Source organism: Nycticebus coucang, chromosome 2 (genome assembly GCF_027406575.1).
Source record: "Nycticebus coucang isolate mNycCou1 chromosome 2, mNycCou1.pri, whole genome shotgun sequence".
Lineage (NCBI taxonomy): Eukaryota > Metazoa > Chordata > Mammalia > Primates > Lorisidae > Nycticebus > Nycticebus coucang.
In genome coordinates, this window is record NC_069781.1 from 2,516,655 (window position 1) to 2,530,597 (window position 13,943).

The window sequence follows — 13,943 nt, forward strand, 5'->3', positions numbered from 1 at the left end:
TCCAGTTCTCGCGATCTCCGAGGCCTCCTACATATTACCCACAATTCCCTATCCTTTCTCTCTGCTCCAGCGGTTCAAGATGGTGAGTATGTTCTACTTGTGCAGTATCGGCCCCGAGTTGCAGCTCTATCCGCTGCCATCCTTCTCCGGGCGCCGCCGCACAGGGCTACTTTTTCCGCCCAGGGATAGGGCAGCCCTACTGGGTCTGGCACGGAAACATCGGGCTTTGCTGGAAACTCCGGCGGCCGGGAGCGGGGTGCTTTGGTCTCCGTACCGCCAGGTCTGGGGAGGAGAGTGGGAAGGGCGGCGTCGCCCTGTGGGCTCGCAGTGGACGGGACCCAGGCGCTCGAAAGCGAACAGTTGTTTGTCGAGGTCACTGGCAAGGGTGGCCCCGAGCTGCCTGTTCTGTCACCTTTGGGGGCCTAGTCTGAGATTCCGAAGAAACGAGTAGAGGCGGCCGCTTGACAAGGTTTTTCTTTGTGCTCAGCCGAAAGGGAAGAAGGCCAAGGGGAAGAAGGTGGCCCCGGCCCCCGCCGTGGTGAAGAAGCAGGAGGCCAAGAAGGTAGTGAATCCTCTGTTCGAGAAAAGGCCGAAGAACTTCGGCATTGGTGAGTGTGAAGCGGGGAGCGCGGTCTGCCCAGGGCTCCCAAGGGTCGGCTTGTGTTCTGTAGGCTCTGGGAGGTCTGTGTTCGAGGCCGTCGGCCCTGCCGGCTCAGCAACGGCGCCATATACCCTGTACCGCCCTGGCTGCGGGTGTTTGTGTGCAGATGATGTGAGAGAATATTTGCTATCTGCGCGATGGTGATGACGCCCTAAACCACCAAGATCGCTGATGCACCAACCCCCGTTGAGAGTGGCATCAACCACGCACTTGACAGCGTTCTGTGCCACGCTCATGGTGGTGACCTTACTCCTCAGGACAGGACATCCAGCCCAAGAGGGACCTCACCCGATTTGTCAAATGGCCCCGCTACATCCGGTTGCAGCGGCAAAGAGCCATCCTCTACAAGCGGCTGAAAGTGCCTCCCGCCATTAATCAGTTCACCCAGGCCTTGGACCGCCAAACAGGTGAGGCTGTGTGGTAGGGACCAGCCTTTGGAAGGGCAGGGGCACGGTTAATAAGATAATGAAGACGGTGTCACATAGCATCATTGACAGTTAATAGGATAATGATATGGGAAAGGGAGAGGGGATCTTTAGGTGGGTGGGTTTATTATGCAGAACAGGAGGGTAGCCTAATGGAAGAGATTGTGTCCGTGGCGTTAGATTTTTCTTTAAGGATTGTTTATTATGTTATTGTTATGTTATTCTAGGACAGTGGTTTAGTATTTATATTACATTGAGGGTGTGGATCTGAACTTAAACTAAAGCCTAACCCAAAGTATTTTCGTAGCTACTCAGCTGCTTAAGCTGGCCCACAAGTACAGACCAGAGACAAAGCAAGAAAAGAAGCAGCGACTGTTGGCCCGGGCTGAGAAGAAAGCTGCGGGCAAAGGAGATGTCCCCACTAAGAGACCACCTGTCCTTAGAGCAGGTGAGTGGATGCCTCCGGCAGGTAGAGGGAGGTGAACTGTGGGGCAGGCTGCTGCAATGATGTACAAATGTCTTCACCTGAAATCACTGTGGAGAGTAAAATCGAGCTTTTTAACACTGAGTCACAGCTGGGCCTACCTAGTAACTACATTTTGTGACCAGAGCAGTGCCCATGAGTGCTCATGCAGAGTGGCTATGTGTGTTCTAGGGGTTAACACTGTCACCACGTTGGTGGAGAACAAGAAGGCTCAGCTGGTGGTGATTGCACATGATGTGGATCCCATTGAGGTATAGTACTGACTGCTGACCCCAGGGTCTCTGTCCTCTATTAACCTAGAGACCCTACCTAGAAAATAGGGTAGGCTTAATACTGAGTCTGGCATGGGGCAGGTGACCAGGACAGTTTGTTTGAGGACAGTACTGGCCAGGGATTTAGCTTGGATGTGGCTCTTGCAATGATGTGAATCTCTCAATGAATTACCTTGCAAAGTGCAAATGCATGAGTTTTAAACCTTGAACATCACTTTTGGTCAGAATGTGCTCCCCAACACTTTCTTACAGTTGGTTGTCTTCCTGCCTGCCCTATGTCGGAAGATGGGGGTCCCTTACTGCATTATCAAGGGGAAGGCCAGGCTGGGGCGTCTGGTCCATAGGAAGACCTGCACCACTGTGGCCTTCACGCAGGTTAACTCGTAAGTATGTGACCCCAGATTCCAGTTTGCCTAAAGCATCCCTCAGGTTTAGAGACTTTGCCAATGATGGTTAAGAATTTCTTCACCTGAATAAATCATGTGGTCACATTGTATCTGAGGCAAAAGGCCATTTTCAGCTAAAGATGAAGGCATTCCAGCTTTCTATAGAAGGGGCACTAAGAGGTCAAAACACCCCCTTTCTTACCCTTGCTTTGTTAGGGAAGACAAAGGAGCTCTAGCTAAGCTGGTGGAAGCCATCAGGACCAATTACAATGACAGATACGATGAGGTAAGAAGCAAGATGCAGTCTTAAAGAAAGTACTGTCATTCCCCCTCCCAAACTGGCTCTTACCCTGTGATAGCCAGATGGGAAAGTAACATGCTTTGAAAGCCTCCAAAAATGACAGGTCAAGCTGACTGCCTCTTCTGTTTCAGATCCGCCGTCACTGGGGAGGCAACGTCCTGGGTCCAAAGTCAGTGGCTCGCATTGCTAAGCTGGAAAAGGCAAAGGCTAAAGAACTTGCCACTAAACTGGGCTAAACATACACTGTTGAGTTTTCTGTACATAAAAATAATAAATATTCAAGCCAACATCTCGAGCATCTTTTGGGTTGAAAGTTACTGGATTTGGGTTAATTTTTTTTTTTTAGACAGCCTCAAGTTGTCACCTTGGGTAGAGTGCTGTGGCATCATAGCTCACAGCAACCTCCAACTCCTGGGCTCAAGCAATTCACCTCTGCCTCCCAAGTCGCTGGGATTACAGGCACCTGGCTGTTTTTTTTTTTTTTATTGAATCATAGCTGTGTACATTGATATGATCATGGGGCATCATACACTAGCTTACAGACCGTTCTGGCTGTTTTTTTTGGTTGCAGCCATCATTGTTTGGCAGGCCTGGGCTAGATTTGAATCCACCAGCTCAGGTGTATGTGGCTGGCACCTTAGCCACAGATGCTGAGCTGTCAAGTAAATTCTTAATCCAGGGGTAACATCTCCTATTCACAGGGCTCAAGAGTCCTCTAATAATGTAATGTACCTGTCAGGTTTTTATAGTGGGGGGGGGGGGAGTCTAGCTGTCACCCAGGCTGGCAAAACATTTTTTTTTTTTTTTTTTTTTTTTGTAGAGAAAGAGTCTCACTTTATGGCCCTCGGTAGAGTGCCGTGGCCTCACACAGCTCACAGCAACCTCCAACTCCTGGGCTTAAGCGATTCTCTTGCCTCAGCCTCCTGAGTAGCTGGGACTACAGGCGCCCGCCACAACGCCCGGCTAAGGCTGGCAAAACATTTTGACCAAAACTCACTATAACCTTGAACTCAAGGGATCCTCAATCCAAAGTAGCTGTGATTAACAAGTGAACACCACCATTTATTTTTGTAGAGCCAGTCAGGTTTTGATCAAGCCACCTTAGAATTTTTGAGACTGGCTTTGAAACAAAACAGTCATCTCATGTGAGTCAGGAAGAGGTCAGGGCTTCATCAATGGTACAAGATCTGGTGCAAGATCAACCTGCTTTTGTCTGTTCAGCAACTTCCTAATTATCTATGTACAGGGCCAAGTCATTACATGCCAGGTGTCCGATGGAGAAATTTCTTACACCACAGGTATGAGGTGGCCGCACAGAGTCCATACCTTGGGTGGAAAGAAAAAAAGTGGTAGGCTGAGCAGTGTTCTGAACGGGTGGGAGCCAGAGGACAGCCGGGACTCACCAGGTAAGGATGTACTGCAGGTGCTCATTCCTCAGGGTGACTCTAGTCTGCCCTCCAATGGGCCCTCCGGGAACTGTGCTCTCTGCAGAGACAGCAGACTCCTCACAACCCAGTCCTGCCACAGTTCCCCAGCAGTGAGGGCTTTCACTTATGACCTGCCAGCCCTGTATGTGGCCACCTTTCCCCAGAACTTGCCATGCAGAATGTCTCCCTGCTATTGAGTTGTCACCTCCCAACCCACCCCCAAACAAGACAGTAAGGGCCCAAAAGTAACTGGGAAGTGCTTTAACGTTTCTGGGATGGTTGAGTCCAGTCACAACCTACGGAAATTGGCATCAATGAAAATGGGGTCCGCGCCTGTCATCTTGGCCATGGCCTCCAGGTCTCGATAATGCCAATGGTTCTTCTCTGGATTATTCTCGGGGACAAATGGCTTCCTGGTTTCTGTCAGTCTCACCATCCCAACTAGGTCCACTTCTCCCTCAATCTATGAAGGAAAGTGTGAGACTGCTAAGTGGAGACTGGATAACTCCGACAGCCCTTTTTGAAAAGGAAAATGCCTCTTACCTGGCCTTTTTGCCGGGTGTCAGGATTCACCTTCCTCCTGGGAACAAACCCTCTATTGACCAGGATTGTGGCTCTAGAATAGTGAAATGATGCTACTTCAGATGGGGAAAGGTTCTTGAACTATGTTTATCAACTGACAACTATACCACCACAGTTTTTTTTTTTTTTTTTTTTATTGGAAACGAGTCTCATTTTGTTGCCCTTGGTAGAGTGCAATGGTGCTGTTGCTCACAGCAACCTGCAACCTCAAACTCTTGCCTCAGCCTCTCCTGAACAGCTGAGACTACAGGCGCCTGCCACAATACCTGGCTATTTTTGGAGACGAGATCTCACTCTGGGTCAGGCTGGTCTTGAACCTGTGAGTTCTGGCAATCCACCTGCCTTGGCTTTTGAGAGTGATTACAGGCGTGACCATGCCTGGCCTAGCACCAAGATTTTTTTTTTTATAAGAGACAGTTTCACTTTATTGCCCTCGGTAGAGTGCCGTGGCATCACAGCTCACAGCAACCTCCAGATCTTGGGCTTGGGTAATTCTCTTGCCTCAGCCTCCCAAGTAGCTGGGACTACAGGCACCTGCCACAATGCCCGACTTTTTTTTGTTGCAGTTTGGCCGGGGCCGGGTTTAAACCCACCACCCTCGGTATATGGGTCTGGTGCCCTACTCACTGAGCCACAGGTGCTGCCCAGCACCAAGGTTTTTAAGACAGGACTGAGTCGGTGGGAACTGGACCTAGAGGGCTACACCGTGCGAGTCTTCAGTTTTTGAGCCCCATTGGTTGGTGAGAGCCTCCTGCCCTCCCCTTTATTTCCCAGCCTGCTTTAGAGGTTTCTGGTAAATCCTCCCTTCTGCTTTCCTTTTTGCACCCCCAGGTCCGTGACCAAGCGTCATGGCCAGAGTTCAGATGCCCACCTTGCCCAGAACCCCTGCCACAGCTACCTCTAATCTCTCAAACAGGGCAGCCCCAGGAACCACCCTGGCACACTTCAGCCTGGTGGCAACACAGCATTTAGGGCCCCGTCCTAGGCCTAAAACTCAGAGACCTGTGGATTAATGAATAAAAGCCCCATGTATTTTCACTTGTGTGTTCATCCTCTAGTTCCCCAGTTAATATACGGGTGCTCTCATACCTGTTATTTCCGTTGCCTATAATGCTGTCCCATCTCTTAAAGATTTGGACCAAACAGCTCACTGGGGAGCTGCCTCCAATTTAACTCCCTCTGGGGAAGGCTGAGTTTCTTCTGCTGTCCCTCATGCTGCACCAGGCTATGTTTTTTCTCCTTTTTTTTTGAGATAGTTTCATTCTTTTGCCCTGAGTAGAGTGCTGTGGTATTATAGCAACCAAAAACTCTTGGGCTCAAGCACTCCTCCCACCTCAGCCTCCCAAGTAGCTGGGACCACAGGTGGCTGCCACAACACTTGGCTAATTTTTCTACTTTTAGTATACAGAACAGGGTCTTGCTCTTGCTCAGACTAGGCTCTAACTCCTGAGCTCAAACGATCCTCCCACCTTGGCCTCCCAGAGTGCTGGAATTACAGGCGTGAGCCACAGTGGCTGGCCCACCACAAGCATTTAATGGGTGGGCCACTGAGCAATTTCTCCAGAGCTAAACACACATAAGTCAGTTAGATGAGCTAAGAAGGTGGCTCACTTAGTGTCACAATTAGGAATTCCCCACTCTTCAAAGGACTGAACCTTTGAATCTTGGAGTCCCCTTATAACCACCCCTGGGGTTATAAAGGAAATTGTAATTAGTACACCTGACTGCACCGTCCAGGGTGGCTCCCCACATGGCTGACTCACCCCAGGTCAGTGCAGTGGAAGGGAGTGATGACATAGGCCCCACTCTCAGCTGAGGAGGAGATTCGGCCAGTCTCTCGAGCCTCCCGGGCAGGGTCTACCATGGTCCGGGGCATCATGTATAGCTCCTTGGAGTGGTCAAAATGCCCTCTGACTCTTACTGGCCTATACTCCAGTGCCTTCAGTTCCACTGGGCTGCACAGAGAAGAGTAGTGGCTGAGGAAGGTCTGACTGAAAAGTCCCCTGAGAGAGGCCACACACTACAAAGCCCACTGGGACCGGATAGGTAACATAGGAAGGTGAAAGGCAGGCTCAGGAGTATGTGGGATTGGAGGGCATTCCCCTCTGAAGGGGGCTGTAGCCCCAGCACTTTGATGCCATGTAGGAATGTGGATGTGCACTACCAGAATTCAGTTTTTCAAGAGCATTTAAAAATGTGGACTCCTATACAAATGCTGAAATTAATAAAATATTTGAGCTAAAGCTATTTCTGTGAGCCAAATACAGCACATGGTTTGCTACCTGAATGAAAAACTGTTGAATGTAACTCTCTCTCTGGGACAGTGCTTTTGAATGAGTGGGAGATGGCAGTAGATTGTCTGGGCCCTTTTCTAAATATTGCTCTCACATGGAGACTTATGTTGCCAGCCCTCTGCCACAGCTAAGAATCACCACAGTACAGGGTCATTGGTCCTGTGGGAGAATCCCTCAAATATAGTGAACTTAAAAAAAAAGGTGACACCCAGGATCAAAAATAAGATTTTTCTACTAACATCAGGGGACTTCAACATAGCTTCACAAAGTGAAGTGACTTTGACAAAGGTACTGTCAAGCGGGGCCAGCTGAAGCCAGGCCCCACTGCGGATCTCAAATAAGATGGGGCCCAAGTGGGCAGCCACACTCACTCTGTTGACAGAGGGATGGGCTCGGCCAGAACTCTAGACTCTAATTCTGCGATCAGTTTCAGCTTCCATTTCCGACGCTGGACCTATAGAAACAGAGCACAAGCCAGAGTAGATGACAGCAGGCTCCGGGATTCAAAGTCGTCCAAGCCAAATGCCAATCTTTTTTTTTTTTTTTTTGTAGAGACAGAGTCTCACTTTATGGTCCTTTGTAGAGTGCCGTGGCCTCACACAGCTCACAGCAACCTCCAACTCCTGGGCTTAAGCGATTCACTTGCCTCAGCCTCCCGAGCAGCTGGGACTATAGGCGCCCGCTACAACGCCCGGCTATTGTTTGGTTGCAGTTTGGCCAGGGCCGGGTTTGAACCCGCCACCCTTGGTATATGGGGCCGGCGCCTTACCGACTGAGCCACAGGCGCCGCCCGCCAAATGCCAATCTTTACCTGCCATGTCCCCAAGCCAAAGGCAGTCACAGGAATGAGAAGCAGGAACCACTGGAGAAAGGAGTCCTCTTCCACTTTTGTGGCAGGTGCTTCTGCTGCAGAACTGCCACATCTGCTTGGCCTCCAGGCCACTCCTGGAGAAAGTTTCAAAACGTGGGGCAAGGGATCTAAAGCCCTAGACCAAACAAATGTTAGCAGCCACTTTCACAAGACGACTCCGCCAATATTGCCTGAGACATGGTACAGGAGTACAGAACAAACCAAAACCTGCTGCACGAAGCCAAACAGAAGAACCTGCCTGTGTCCAGCCCCGCTCCTAACCCTGCCCAGCATAGGGGCACACGGCATACACTCAGTAGATGTTTGAAGACTGAATAAACGAGATCTAGGGGCTTGGCCACCAACCATGACCCAGGGTAACTCAGGTAACCAACTCATGCCTCTTCATTTGAGAATATGCTAAGATGTATTCTATTGCACTAAGATGCATGGTAGTCACTCAGTCAATCGTTTACTCAAGAAGTATTTAAGTAAGCAGCTTAGGCAGGTACTGCTGGCTTTGTGCTATGCAGGGAAAGATGATATCAGCTCAGGGTAGTGGCTCAGAGCTCCTACCAGCTTTTTTCTTCGCTGCTCATCATGCACGCACAGATGAAGCAATGTACTGACGCTCTGAGAGGGTAGGTCCCGCCAGCCGAAAGCAACACAGGTATTCTGTAGAATACCCTTCCTTTGTGCCGGGCATCTACTCACAGCAAAATACCCTTTGCCGTGCACTGAAAGGACACGTGTGACTGCGGCAGCCAGACGCGCTTTACTCTGGATTCCCAGAGTCCTGCGTGTCCACCCTGGGCTGGCCACTCATCAGCTGGACTAGACGCTGGGAAGTCGGCCTTGGACTACAGGAGAGCAGCGCCCGGCGCACAGCCCGGGGCCATCAAAGGCACATGAAGTGCAACGTCACTCCGCTACTCTCCGGGGAGCCGACGCCCAGCTGCAGCTTCACTTCAACCCCACAACCCCATCGCCGGGGCGGAAGGCAGGTGCTCTTCACCAGGGCCAAGACCTAGGCCGGGCCCAAGTCTCCTCACCTGGGCAAGGGGGTACCCCAAGGACGCTCCTCCGGGCAGCGCGGGCCGGGGCCTGCAAGAGGGACAGGCTGGCTGGCTGAGTGCTCTCCCGTCCCCGTCCCCGTCCCGCGCCCGCTCCTCCCGCCCAGCCGGGCCCCGCGCTCACCGGTCCTGCGCACGCGAACGCGAACCGCAGCCCCAGCCGCAGCGCCGCCGTCACCGCCATCGCTTCCGGGCCCGCGGGCGCTTCCGGGGCGCGGGACACCTCTGCTTCCGGGGCGCCGCCGAGCCCCGCCCCAGCCCCGCCCCCGAGTCCACGTGGTGGGAGCGGCGTCCTGGGAGCTGCTGGGCCATGAGCGAGCCTGAGGCCGACGTGCAGGCCTTCCTGCGCCAGCACCCGAGCCTGCGGCTACAGCCCGGCGCCCTCAAGGTCCGTGGCGAGGAGGGGACACGCGGGGTAGGGTGCGAGGGCGCGAGAGGGGGAAGGGAGAGGGCGGGAAAAGGGCGGCCCCCGACCTCCTGTCAACCCGCAGGTGAGATGCTCGCTGACCGGCCACGAACTGCCCTGCCGCCTACCCGAGCTCCAGGTCTACACCCGCGGCAAGAAGTACCAGCGGCTAATCCGCGCTTCCGCGGCCTTCGACTACGCAGAGTTTGAGCCGCACATCGTGCCCAGCACCAAAAACCCGTAGGTGGCCACTGTGGGGCTGCAGATTCAGAACACGGGACAGCTGCTCCCTGGGCCCCGCTTCCCGAGCCCCTCCGGGAGACTCAGGGGCGAACTCCAGAGCGCCCTCCTCCGGGAGACAGGGCAGAGGAGCCCTGGGACCTAGGCTGCGGCGACCTGGTGCAGTGTGGGGCACACCACGGGCGTGTGATCCGGGCCAGGGTCTCATCATTGCCTCGGAAGGGACCTTTGATGTAGGTGACAGTGTAGGGTGACGGTCATCTCAGCCTGGAGAGGGCTTGGCGAGTACTCCCATGCGCTGAGCTTTGTCAGACTGAGTGTACCACTCTGAGTTAAGTTATTTCGAGGCAATGTGTGAGCCTGGCTGTACCTATTTTTCAGGTAAACTCTTGAGCAGCCAGTCAACCTAGGTCTGCAGCTCCCTGTAGAGTGGAATTGCTTGGGGAGCTTTAAAACTCCTGAAGCCTATACTGAGGGTGGCGGGTTCAAACCCGGCCCCGGCTGAACTGCAACCAAAAAATAGCTGGGTGTTGTGGCGGGCGCCCGTAGTCCCAGCTACTCGGGAGGTTGAGGCAAGAGAATCGCTTAAGCCCAGGAGTTGGAGGTTGCTGTGAGCTGTGTGAGGCCATGGCACTCTACCGAGGGCCATAAAGTGAGACTCTGTCTCTACAAAAAAAAAAAAAATTCCTGAAGCTCAGGCTACATATCCCCCTTGCCCTCCTAGGGAGTGCTTCCTTGTCTGGGGAGGGGCTTTCTAAGTGCTGTCACGCTGTGGTCTGGGTCCTTGCTGTGATTGTCCATACCAACCTAGGTCTCCCTGCCCTGTAGGCACCAGTTGTTTTGCAAACTCACCCTGCGGCACATCAATAAGTCCCCTGAGCACGTGCTCAGGCATACCCAGGGCCAGCGGTACCAGAGAGCTCTACAAAAATGTAAGTCCCTCCATCAGAGCACACAGGCACATGGGCAGTGCCTTGAAGGCAGAAGAGGTGTCTTAGTCATCCTTTAGTGCCACTTAGCTCCCAGCATGATGAAGAGAGGGACAGCGGCCCTTGACCTCTTGGAGCTTTCAGTGTAGATAGGCACACAGCCAGAAGCAGGCACAGGAGCGATTGTATATTTTGACAAGTGTGGATATAAGTGAAGGAGTCTGCAGGAAGGGCTTGAGGGAGCCACACACTTCAGGCAGAGGCCAGTGTCCACGGAGTGCAGAGATCTCAGGCAAAAGGTGCTTGGCTATGGGAGGCTCCGTGTATGGGTGGACCAGATCACAGAGGTCCTTGCAGGCCATGGCCAGGAGCACGTGCAGGGGGTTCATTGAGACAGTCGAAGTGGGAACTGGCTACAGAGTCACCCCAGAGAAGGTGGTGACTGGAAGCAGGAGCAGATCCAGAGGCGACAACTGCTTGGGACTGAGGGACAGAAGAAAGAAGTCCCCCATGCACTTCGTGTCCTTGGCTGAGAACTAGGAGTACACGAGGGCTAAGGCAGGAGAGGGAGCGTGAAGAGCAGGTTTTGTGAGGGATTACAAGTTTGAGTTGTGTCGGGAAGGTGGGTATTGAGAAAGTGAGCCCCATGCTCAGATGGCATGAATCCTGCTCTGCAGAGATAGGTGAGCTCACCTGCCAGCATACAGAGGGGAGCCCAGAGAGAGGAGGCTGAGAACAGAGCAGTGACTGAGATTTGACAGCCTGGAGACCCCTGGCAACCTTGGCAAAGGCACTCGAGGGGTGGTGTGGATGGAGCTGGCTGTGGAAGGCAGAGGCTGGAGGGGTGCGGCTGGAAGGAGCCTTTTGAGTCAGGCAGGGGAGACATGGGAGGGTTTTGGGGAGGGGGATGTCCATCTTGCCCCACTAGGGGGCAGATCCAGGTCAGTTTCAGATGGGATGGCATGTCCATAGACTTCCGTGCCCCAGGAAGACAAGTGGCCTGGTGGGAAAACTGGCACCTCACATAAGCCTCTAGACCAGCAGTACTCAGCTTATGGGTCGTGACCTCTTTAGGGATCGAATGACCCTTTCACAGGGGTCGCCTAAGACCATCCTGCATATCAGATACTTACATTACGATTCCTAACAGTAGCAAAATTATAGTTATGAAGTAGCGATGAAAATAATTTTATGGTTGGGGGTCACCATAACGTGAGGAACTAAATTAAAGGGTCGCAGCATTAGGAAGGTTGAGAACCACTGCTCTAGACCCAAGGGCCCCACCTGGGCTTGGCCTTTCTCCAGTCTGTGTTCAGCTGCTTATGGGTGAGCAGGAAGGTGCTAGATTGGAGGAGGAGGAGGTCCCACAAATGAGAGTGGGTTTGATGATGGACCGTGGAGCCCAGATGGGACTAGGGGTGGTGAGGCCCCTTCAGGGCAGTGGTCTGGAGCAGTCAACGTGGCCATGAGGGGACCTGCAAGCTCCAGTGCTGGTGAGGCTGCTGTGGCCATGGGAGTGGGTGCCAGAGATAACAGTGACATCAGGGCCAGGGCCCAGCATGGCTTATCTAGCCCATGAGAAATGATGGTGGGACATCACTGTCTACACCAGAGGGAGCCATGCTGGGCTAGAGGGCACTCTCCAGGATCTCTGTAGTCCATGAGGGGACAGTGATGGTGATCCCAGTGAGACCCTTCTCAACTTCCCCCCCAAGCTAAGGGCCAGTTAGCCACTACCACTGAGCCCCGCAATCCTGGACAAGTTCCCAGCTGTGCTGGGAGGACTTAAGTCTGCTGGGGACTTACTGAGGTACAGCCTGTCTTGGGCTTGCTCTGTGCCCTCCCAGCCACTATTTCCTGTAGTCCAGCTGGACAAGTAGTCATAGCCCAGTGGACAAGTGCCATCTTTTTTTTTTTTTTTTTGAGACAAGAGTCTCACTGTATCACCCTTGGTCGAGTGCTGTGGTGCCACAGCTCACAGCAACCTCAAACTCTTAGGCTTAAGCCATTCTCTTGCCTCAGCCTCCCAAGTAGCTGGGACTACTGGTGCCCGCCACAATGCCCAGCTATTTTTTGGTTGTAGTCGTCATTGTTTGGCTGGGTTTGAATCTGCCAGCTCTGGTGTATATGGCTGGTGCCCTAGCTACTGAGCTATAGGTGCTGAGCCAAGCGCCATCTTGCCCATACCCACGGCACAGCACAGCCCTCCAGGTTTGCTGGAGCCCAAGAAGGTGGGGCCTGGAGTACCGGGCATGCTGGCTTCTCTCCCAGATGAAGAGTGTCAGAAGCAAGGGCTGGAATTTGTCCCTGCCTGTCTGCTACACGGGAAGAGAAGAAGGAGGGAAGACCAGAGGGACGGAGAAGGGAGGTCACGCCCAAGAGAAGCCTTCTGGGAGCCCACATCCAGTGATGAGGGGGGTGCCCTGAGTGATGACAGCATGACAGACCTGTACCCACGTAAGCAGGACCAGCCCCATCGCCCTGTCCCCTCTGGCTCTGAGTTGCTGCCTCCCGCTGGGTGTCCTCAGCACCTCTGCACAGAACCTTAAGCTGTGTCCTCTGGTCTTTGTAGCTGAGCTATTCACCAGGAAGGACCTGGGAGGGACTGAGAACAGGGATGGCACTGACAACATTTTGACAGATGAAGAGGACGAGAAGCCAAGGCCCCCACGCGAGAAGGGTGCTGGCACCCACAAGGAGATGGAAGGGGCCCGGAAGCGTCGGAAGGTGAGCCATGACCTCTAGGCTGCTAGCCCAGCAGCAAGGATGGTTTTCAATTTCTTAAAAACAAAAAAATTGAACTTTTTCACGAAATTCCCAACTAACGTGTCCAGTAGAAGCCAAGCCAAGGCTGCTGCCTGGTGGGGTGGTCGCATGTGCCGTCCATTGCTTCCTCGTGGAAGTTGGGTTCCTTGAACCGGGTCGGGACCCTGCTCTGAGTGGAGGACCCTGTCCCCATCTCAAGCTGTGGCTGGCGTGGACCATAGAAGAGGGGACCTGATTACTGGGCATCACCTCTGCCTTTGTTCTCAGGCTGGGGGAGGTCAGGGTCGTCACTGCGGGTGACCAGGCACCCTGCTCTTCCACGGTGTGCTCATCCTGGAGCTGGGAGGGGACCCGGGGTGTTTCACACTAATGCCAGCCATCTTCTGGCTGGGGGAGCCCCTCCCCACAGGGTTAGAAAGGCTCCAGTAATTGGAATTTTCTGTTCATGCTACAGAAGCAGCCGGGCAACCTAAAAAAGAAGTTCAAGAATCATCACCGAAAACCTAAGAACTTTGGCTCTTTTCAGTCAAGTTAATAAAAGGTGCTCAGAGAGCCTCAGCCCGTCCTCCTTAGGTGAACTTGTCTTCTGACCTACTGGCTGTCCGTCTCAGGACATTGGCTGTCCCCTTATGGCAGGGTTGCTTGGCAGATAGTGGGGTCCTGTCAACGACAGCCCAGAAGCAGCAGGGACTCTGAGGGATGGGCCGTCACAGAAGCCTGAAGAATGACCTTGCCCACTGCAGCGTCCCAAGGAGAGCCCTGGCCAGCTCAGAAGGGCAACCCCATAGCATCACACTGCATACAACAAATGCCATTATTTATTTTGATGTGTTTCCAAAATTCAGAA

General features: G+C 53.2%; 3 protein-coding genes and 3 non-coding genes across 6 annotated transcripts; 5 read left to right on the top strand and 1 right to left on the bottom strand.

The window, feature by feature from the left end:
• The first annotated feature begins 23 nt into the window (after positions 1-23).
• On the top strand, positions 24-2,806 carry RPL7A (ribosomal protein L7a). The gene is made up of 8 exons (XM_053558240.1): positions 24-82; positions 488-608; positions 919-1,068; positions 1,394-1,534; positions 1,742-1,821; positions 2,095-2,225; positions 2,445-2,514; positions 2,661-2,806. Exons 1-8 carry the CDS (start codon positions 80-82, stop codon positions 2,763-2,765), a joined length of 801 nt encoding a protein of 266 aa, XP_053414215.1. The 5' UTR covers positions 24-79; the 3' UTR covers positions 2,766-2,806.
• Positions 763-837, top strand: LOC128580136 (small nucleolar RNA SNORD24). The gene has a single exon (XR_008378473.1). It is a non-coding gene; the product is annotated as a small nucleolar RNA SNORD24 (small nucleolar RNA).
• LOC128580124 (small nucleolar RNA SNORD36) lies at positions 1,586-1,660 on the top strand. Its single transcript, XR_008378461.1, has one exon. It is a non-coding gene; the product is annotated as a small nucleolar RNA SNORD36 (small nucleolar RNA).
• LOC128580125 (small nucleolar RNA SNORD36) lies at positions 2,283-2,349 on the top strand. Its single transcript, XR_008378462.1, has one exon. It is a non-coding gene; the product is annotated as a small nucleolar RNA SNORD36 (small nucleolar RNA).
• A 759-nt stretch (positions 2,807-3,565) lies between the features above and the next one.
• On the bottom strand, positions 3,566-9,007 carry LOC128563111 (surfeit locus protein 1). Its single transcript, XM_053558214.1, has 9 exons — positions 8,880-9,007; positions 8,735-8,786; positions 7,644-7,777; positions 7,204-7,286; positions 6,302-6,493; positions 4,500-4,572; positions 4,257-4,419; positions 3,933-4,014; positions 3,566-3,855 (listed from the first exon to the last, which is right to left on the bottom strand). The coding sequence occupies exons 1-9, from the start codon at positions 8,937-8,939 to the stop codon at positions 3,786-3,788; spliced, it is 909 nt and encodes a 302-aa protein (XP_053414189.1). The 5' UTR covers positions 8,940-9,007; the 3' UTR covers positions 3,566-3,785.
• On the top strand, positions 9,002-13,661 carry SURF2 (surfeit 2). Its single transcript, XM_053558248.1, has 6 exons — positions 9,002-9,143; positions 9,247-9,401; positions 10,230-10,333; positions 12,602-12,787; positions 12,903-13,057; positions 13,551-13,661. The coding sequence occupies exons 1-6, from the start codon at positions 9,066-9,068 to the stop codon at positions 13,629-13,631; spliced, it is 759 nt and encodes a 252-aa protein (XP_053414223.1). The 5' UTR covers positions 9,002-9,065; the 3' UTR covers positions 13,632-13,661.
• Positions 13,662-13,943: the final 282 nt, after the last annotated feature.

Excerpts from the sequence above, each read along its gene's own strand:
- LOC128563111 (XM_053558214.1), bottom strand. The coding sequence starts at position 8,939 with ATGGCGGTGACGGCGGCGCTGCGGCTGGGGCTGCGGTTCGCGTTCGCG. Across the intron at positions 8,787-8,879 it reads CGTTCGCGTGCGCAGGACCG|GCCCCGGCCCGCGCTGCCCG; the intron begins GTGAGCGCGGGG and ends TCCCTCTTGCAG. Across the intron at positions 7,778-8,734 it reads TGGGGTACCCCCTTGCCCAG|GAGTGGCCTGGAGGCCAAGC; the intron begins GTGAGGAGACTT and ends AACTTTCTCCAG.
- SURF2 (XM_053558248.1), top strand. The coding sequence starts at position 9,066 with ATGAGCGAGCCTGAGGCCGACGTGCAGGCCTTCCTGCGCCAGCACCCG. Across the intron at positions 9,144-9,246 it reads TACAGCCCGGCGCCCTCAAG|GTGAGATGCTCGCTGACCGG; the intron begins GTCCGTGGCGAG and ends GTCAACCCGCAG. Across the intron at positions 13,058-13,550 it reads GGGCCCGGAAGCGTCGGAAG|AAGCAGCCGGGCAACCTAAA; the intron begins GTGAGCCATGAC and ends TTCATGCTACAG.
- RPL7A (XM_053558240.1), top strand. Across the intron at positions 609-918 it reads GCCGAAGAACTTCGGCATTG|GACAGGACATCCAGCCCAAG; the intron begins GTGAGTGTGAAG and ends CTTACTCCTCAG. Across the intron at positions 1,069-1,393 it reads GGCCTTGGACCGCCAAACAG|CTACTCAGCTGCTTAAGCTG; the intron begins GTGAGGCTGTGT and ends GTATTTTCGTAG.